Source organism: Acanthisitta chloris, unplaced genomic scaffold, assembly GCF_000695815.1.
Source record: "Acanthisitta chloris isolate BGI_N310 unplaced genomic scaffold, ASM69581v1 scaffold12853, whole genome shotgun sequence".
Lineage (NCBI taxonomy): Eukaryota > Metazoa > Chordata > Aves > Passeriformes > Acanthisittidae > Acanthisitta > Acanthisitta chloris.
The window spans coordinates 11,751-19,441 of record NW_008666644.1 but is presented as its reverse complement, the minus strand read 5'-3'; the positions used below and the strand labels follow the sequence as shown (position 1 = coordinate 19,441).

Sequence of the window (7,691 nt, the reverse complement as noted above, 5' to 3'; positions counted from 1 at the left end):
AGCAGTAAATAGTATTAAAACTGGCTACATTTGGAAGTGTTTTCTATAAGTACATTAACAACAAAGGCTATCTTTTTTTTTTTTTTTAACCTGTTGCAGTGTTTCCTTCCTGCTGTTAACGGGAGTCTACCCAGCCCTGGGTTCACTCCTGCAGTCAGCATTCCTTCCCTGCCTTATTTACCATTGAAGCAAACCTTGTGTTTCAGTGGACACAGACACCCCTTTAAGCCTTGCGTGCCCCACTACACTAGAAGGTACAAAAGAGGGTTTAACACAGCTGAAATATAAAATAGCACCAGGCAAACAGGAAAGTCCCTGCCAGCTACCTGTGCAAGAAGAATATTTATAACTTCTTCGTTCTCATTCATTTCTTCTTTGGAGACATCCTCCTTGGAAAGGCTAGCGATTTCTTGTGCAATCTTTGTTTCACACTCCTGCCAGGTAAAGAGAACAACATTTACACCTTCCCTGGTCACCCTATTTACTCTAAAAAGACTTTTTTGAATGTATGATTTTCCAAATTCAGGATCACCACCTCAGCTGTCTTGAACGTTTTCAACAAGGTCTGTCCCTTCTCTGGGACATAGAGCAGTTTGCAAAATGCTTCTCAAGTCTGTTAACTTCAAGTTTTCTAGTAATTCCTCTGGTGGTCCAGGACATGATGTTTTAAGCATACAACAAATACATGCCCTGTCAAACACTAAGTTTTTGATCACATACATTTTTTTTGTGAACAGCTGTGGAGATATTGCTGTCCCTAGAGAGAGCCAACTAAGCAGAAAATGCAATTGCTCATCAGGCATGTAAAGTTAAGGTAAGACCATCTGCTGAAATATGGCTGGATCTAACTGAGTGCCTCTGCACTGTCACAAATCTAGGGATCCAGGATTTACATGTCTGGCCAGTGAATAGAAAAGTTACCCACCTGTCTCTTAGCTTCTCTTAATTTCCTCTTAAGAGCTGTTAAGATTCTTTGCACCTCCCAGAGTCTCTCTTCTTTGGATAAGTCTTTTATCCCTGCCTGCAAGTCTCTGTGTAAACAGTTCAGTAGGAACTCCTAGAAATATTGCCAAAGAAAGTAGCATCTTTAATACATTATAGCAGGGCAGGCTGAAAAGAAGAATCCTTTTGGCTTTGTGGCAACGCGCTTGGATTCTGGTTTTCAAACCTTGACATGTCAACAAGTAAGAGTTAACATACACCCAGCACGTGATCCAGAGCCAGATGAAGAGCAATATTAAAGAACCCACACTCTAACATGGCTCTCCTGACCTTCCTCCCATGATAAGAGAACTGAACTACACAGCAAAGCACTCCACAAAAGTCACGGCTCTAATCATCACGAGACTGTAACAACTTTCCAGACATGAAATGAGCAAGAGTATCACTAATCTCTGTCCAGTGAGTTCCACTGACTGGACAACTGTGACGGAATTAAAGAGTGTGTTACAAACTTAGGAGCGTACAAAAGTCAGGGTGAAGACAAACAGAAAAACACTGAAGCAATTGCCAACCTGTCGCCTGATTTCTTCCTTGATGCTCTCCTGTGTTTCTGGAAGTGCTGGCATCGTTGCCATATTTGACCAGCGAAGAGGTTTTGTCACCTGCTTTAGGGTCACATTCCCAAAGAACTCTTGAACGTGTGTGAAAAACACATACAGGACACGGTTGCTGATCTGCAAAGAAAGGACAGACAGGGTACCGATGAAGATGATTTATTCACCTCATCTTTGTCTGTCAAGAACAGTGTCTTTCCCCAGAAGCAGCAGCATTTAGTAGGAAGGTGTCTGGCACAGTCAAAAGCCAAGAGTAACACCCAACCCCTTTGGTACTGGGCCTCCACCTGGACTCTTAATTACAAAGCCAAGCTTCTTCCAAGTGTGGGGTTTGCTCTGGAAAACCCACACCCAGCAATGCCATGTTTTCATCATGAGCAGGATGAGTTCTGAGCTGCATTTAAATTAAACATCTCCAAGATGTTTATTAAGGCATCAGTCAATCCAGAAACCATAAAATCTTACTGGAAAACTAAGACAGATGTTTTTCCCCAAGCATTTGACTGCAGACACCAAAGCCATATTATCCAAGTCCTTACTGCACCGGGAAGACCTATGTGCAGGACAGGGTTCATTGGCTTGATACTAAAATTCAGCAACAATTGAGTCTTCACTAGATTATCACTGAGTCAAAAACCCACTGGAACTGTGTATCTGCATGAATTGTTGCACAAAGTCAGCATTAAATGACCTCTGTTCTCAACAGAATTAAAACACAGACAACAGTCTTTGTAATAATCTCATAACAACCCAAGTGTCAGTCCCATGGTGCAAACTCACATGCAGAAAGTCTTTTGTTCCCCCTTTCCCAGCATTTTGGGTTCTTGAGGTACAGATAGAAGCTGTAATTTAGCTTAACTGTATCAGACAATACCCAAGTCCCACCTGCAAAAGAATTCCTACAAGGAAGCCTTTCTTGGGCTGCAGTTCTGCTCTAGCACTTGCTGTGTGGTGCACATACCTGGACAGTAGGGCTGAGCACTATGGAAATATTCTGGATGTTCATTTTTGTCTCCAGTTCCTTTGCAATAACATGGTCCATGTGCACAATCAGCCAAGAAATTAGGAGATGGTTACACTCTGGCAACTCTTTCAGCAGCTCCTGGACTTTCTCAGCTTCTGTGCTCTTCCCACAAGCATCCTCAAAGCGAGGCATCAGCTCTTTGGTAAGCAAGTTTTCAGGCAGCTCTCGCAGGTACTGCTTCAGCAAACTGGCAACTGTGTTGGGCTCATATTCCTCCAGGTTAGGAGATTCCTCTCGATCATAGGCTGCTTTTAGCTCATCAACCTTCGACTTTATTCCTTAAAATATTTAGATCGAGAATTAAAAGAGAATTTCGACTGTGTGTAATAGTTAAACTTTTTTTTCCCAGATGCATTTATTTCACCTCTCCTTACAGTATAAGCTAATTGGGGAACACCTTTTTAAAGTTGTCTACATGTAAGAAAGTGAAAACCATGACTCAGAACTATGTGATCACTGCTTCTAAAAGCACTGACTACTACTAAGAGCAAACACACAGCACTGACATAGCTCTGAATCAGAACTGGTGCCAGCATTCCCCTTCATCAGGGGACACAAAATAGGGTGAGGAAGGGTAAGGGAACATAAGATCCATTGTGTATTTGCAATCAGCATCTTTCTGGCTGTTCAGTTCTACATCCCTAAGCCAAGTAGCAAATATGTTATCAACTCAAATATTGTGCAACAACTTCTACCTATAACAGCTTTCCTCTGTCAAAACAAAACCCACACTGTTTAGTTTCCAGACTTCCAGCTGGCCCTCCTCAGCAGAGGAATATCACACAGGATTCTGGATTTGAGGCACTGCCTGAATAAAAGTGTGTTCACATAATTATTTGACCCAACCAAGCTTTTCTGTAAGGTGTTTTTATAACTCAGTGACATTCCAGTCTTCCTAAACTTGGGGAAATTTCATTCTTAGAGCTCAAACACTCACTTGAGTTACCCCATTTAGTGCACTTGGCTTGGCTCATACACAACAGCACAACTGGGTGCTCTCAGTCCGTGGTAAATGCCAGGTGCAACGTGCTCAGTTTCATGCCCAAACACGTGAGCCACCACAGCAGCTGGCAGGGTGCTCAGCCACTGCAGTGCTCTCTGAGCTCTGAGTTTAAACAGCCCTACACACACAAGAGGGTGCTGTGGCACCGGAGAACACCTACAAACTACACACAGCAGAAACGATTTACAGAAAACACACCTTCTCCTGTGAAAATTCCCAAGGCACTGTGTCTTGAAAAGACACAACCAAAATGTTTCACTAGGCAGGACCAAGCGACTGCTGAAGCTGCTGCAGTGTTTATGCATGCCTACCAAATGCCACGCAGATGGACAGCATGAAGACAGCTTAATGAAGCCTTTAAAATCGTTTGATTACTGTTTTACAGCACTAAGCAACTCGTTTCAAATGCTTTTCCTCAGATTCCTTCTCTCACTTGTTCCCTTAAATGTACCCACAGAAGTACTTACACGAGTTACATTGCTGAGGCAGCTCACAAATAAAGGGCCTGTTTTGCTTCACCTGACTGAAACTGAGGTCTCATTTATGCAAGCTGGTGTTACACAACTCCCATGGCTAATTAACTGCTGCTGCTAAGCTTAAACAGTGAAACTTGTATTTTCTGCTTATTAGTACGTTTGCGCAAAGAAAAGGTCTTAAGAAAAAGCACACAAGGGAAGTAAGTGGAAAAAGCAACTCAGTGGGAAGCTTCAGTAACAAAAGGGTTATATCTCATCTTTGCTCTTGCAATCAGCTACCACTGCATTTCTAATGCAGAAGAAAGAATACGAGCGGGCTACACCAGCACATTTTATTTGGTTTTAAGGCCAAACCAGCTGTGGTTTTACTGCCATTAAGTAGTACTACTACAGTAGCAACTGCTCTGGTACTTCAGACCTATGGGTTTGCTTAACTTTGGCTGCCTGATTACCTGTTGGATAATTAATGCAGCTATAAAATAGAATCTCTAGGTGATGGAAATGGTAAAACATTAAGAAAATTAAAAGCAAAGCCCTTAGGAACCTGCATGTCAGTGTGCCCAGAGTACCTGAAACTCTGTAGATGCCTTCACATTTCATGCCATACTTCTCCACGTAGTCGATACATTCACGGAACACTGCTGGCAGGCGGATGCCGTCGTACATCATGGTCCTGTCTACTGCATCAGACAAAGGAATGCCAAACACGGGTCTGTGACTTGGAACATCCACTTGAGGTATCTCTGTCTCCTGAATTGGCTTTTTCTTTTTCTTCTTCTCCTTCCACTGTTTTACAACATCTGCTGCAGTTAAGTCTTTAGACTTCTTCTCTTTATGTTTGTCTTCCTTGTGTTTGTCTTCCTTGTGTTTTTCATCTTTGGGCTTCTCTTTTATTTTAAAATCCTTTTCCTTTTTTTTGGAAAAGCTGGGTTTCTTGAAGACATGGATTCCCTTAGACCGCTTCAACTTCGAAGGACTTTCAGCTTCATCACCAGAACTGTCCTCTTGAAATGCAGCATAACCCTCCGCTGTCAGGCAAAGGAGGAGAAGGGAAGAGGACAGCTGTAAGTTTCTAGACAGCATATTGCAACAGGGAGAGAACAAGAAGTCATACATGAGGAGGAAAGAGAAGCAACATGGAATCAAGGAATAGCACCTGCCTGACTCCTCAGAAGGTTTTCTTTAGCTCTTACACACTTTAGTGGACAAGGATTAAGTCAGGGTTGCATAATCACATCAAAGATAAGCCACAGAGCTCCTGAAGGATCTAAACAATGAATACTTTATATACTTACTCATAATGGCAATGTCCATCTTATGGGCTAGATTCCCATCTAATAGTCAGGGAAATGCAAAATAAAAACAACTGTCTGGCAACTTCTCTATGTTCCTGTAATCAACAGTATAAGAGTTGCTGTTAAGGATCATCTACTGCATACACACAAGTCTAACAAATTCCTATTAAGAACGAACTAAACTTCAGCCACTTAACACCCCAATCCCTTTCCAGAATATTATGAATTTTAAGATAGGTATGAAGTTAATAAAGTTTCAGCCTCAAATAAAATGAAATTTAAAAAACCCCAAACCAAAACCAAAAGAAGCCCAAGCACACTTCACTTACTTTTCCCTTACAATTCCAGTAACACTAGCACAATACCTGTCCGTGAAGGTGTGGATTTGCCTTAAAAAGCAAATGGGAGAGCTTCAAACAAGTCCCTGGCCTGAGCACACTGTTTCAGCAGCAAAACACCAAGTGCTGCCTCAAACATGCACAAGTGCTTTTAACTAAGTCCGCCTCTGCAGCCAGCCCTGCCTAGCCTTCAGGCAAGAGCACCAGAATCTTTAAAGGTGGATTAACAAAAAAACCCAACCAACACATCAACAAAAACAACCAAAACCCAAACAACATGCAATCCAACACAACTTCCAAGTCCACCAGTTCTAGTTTTACATACACAGTGCCCCATGTAAGAGAAGTGAGCCTGAAATCTGGTCAACAGAGATGGCATTTTACGTCTGCACCAACCCGGTCGCCCAGGGCAGTGGGCAGACAGCAAGCTCTTGCTTCAACGTGAAGCTTTGAGGCTTTTCCACTACCTACAGGCAGTGCCTCTGCTCGAGTGAGGAAGCACCACTGACAGCCAACTGCTCTCTGCATGAATAGTTCTGGGTAGAGGAAAATTACCCCCTTAGATGCTATGCGAGCACATCATGCATGATGTGATTTTTACAGGTGAAAGATCTTATGCAAAAGAACCAGGGACATTTGGTATTTCATTCTTCCGATTATGAGCTATACCAAGCTGCAGAGCTTCTCAGCATTATTTCATCACATCCATCCTGTCTGTATTTTTCAGCCTCCTTGGCTCTGCAGAAGGTAGTTTTTAATAGTCAAATAAATACAAGAAATGTATTAAAGCATGGAACTACCACAAAACAATTACAATTGTTTGCCCAGCTCACCCTTCCCAGAGGGAACCTTCCGATTATGAGCTATACCAAGCTGCAGAGCTTCTCAGCATTATTTCATCACATCCATCCTGTCTGTATTTTTCAGCCTCCTTGGCTCTGCAGAAGGTAGTTTTTAATAGTCAAATAAATACAAGAAATGTATTAAAGCATGGAACTACCACAAAACAATTACAATTGTTTGCCCAGCTCACCCTTCCCAGAGGGAACTCTAGGACTACCATCACTCTTTCATAGAAGGCTGAGAAAGACCATAGAAATGTTACTGTCTAAGTGGATTTTAATATAAAAATGCAAATGTTAACTGGAGTACAACCATCAACCAGGTCTTCCCATCCCTATTTACTGGCTGTATCAGTGTTTTTGTAAACTAAAGCCAGAAATGGGTAAGGAAATGTGCAGTGCTTACACTAAGGATTCAACTCTCACTCTGATACAGAAAGAACTGCAGATGCTCCAGGTATGGGACAAAGGGGAAACTCACACCACCACTGTGTTCTGTGAGATGAGATGGGGCTGGCACTGAGTTTCCAGACAGACTTCACAGATGCACCTCCCAAACAGAAATCCAGATGTCCACCAAACAGAGCCCAGAACAATTCTCCCTCAATCTTTCCTATATTCCCTATTCTGCCCCTGAAGCAGCCCCAGGCACACAGCATGGGGTTCCCACACGCACACCAGGAACTGGCACAGGGGACCCAAACCTGGAGGTTGGTGCCACCAGCAGAGCACCTGCCCTGCATGTCTCAATGCTCCACGTTGCAACACAAACCCTGGTGCCTTTCTACATCTGTGGGAACTCAACGCCAGCAACGGCAATTGCTCAAACTGGTATTTCTTGACTTTGTGAGAAGACGTGAAGGAGCAAGTTAAATAAAAACCAACCTATTTTAATTTGCCTCAGTAAGGTAAGTCAACAAAGCTTAGAAACAAATACTAATTACAGATTCACAGAGAATATCCTATCCATACCAAGGGAGGGTTTGCATGTCTCTCAAGAGTGTCCAATTTTCATTACCATATTTTTGGTTAAAAATTTATTGTATCCCTTTCACCAGGGATATAATATATTGAAATATAAACAACCTAAATTTAAACAGAAGAAAAATTATCGAAAGCACTTGACAAATCAGGTAATTTTAAATGTGGAAAGAGTA

At 42.3% G+C, this 7,691-nt stretch overlaps 1 protein-coding gene across 1 annotated transcript in view; it reads right to left on the bottom strand.

Moving 5' to 3' along the window:
• The window catches only part of RALBP1 (ralA binding protein 1), a 14,732-nt gene that overhangs the window by 2,480 nt on the left and 4,561 nt on the right, over window positions 1–7,691 (bottom strand). Inside the window, exons 2-6 of the mRNA XM_009072218.1 lie at window positions 4,629–5,087; window positions 2,518–2,858; window positions 1,515–1,676; window positions 926–1,057; window positions 327–434 (exon numbers count right to left, since the gene is read on the bottom strand). Of these exons, the coding sequence (XP_009070466.1) occupies window positions 327–434; window positions 926–1,057; window positions 1,515–1,676; window positions 2,518–2,858; window positions 4,629–5,087 (1,202 nt within the window). The remainder of the gene's footprint in view (window positions 1–326; window positions 435–925; window positions 1,058–1,514; window positions 1,677–2,517; window positions 2,859–4,628; window positions 5,088–7,691) is intronic.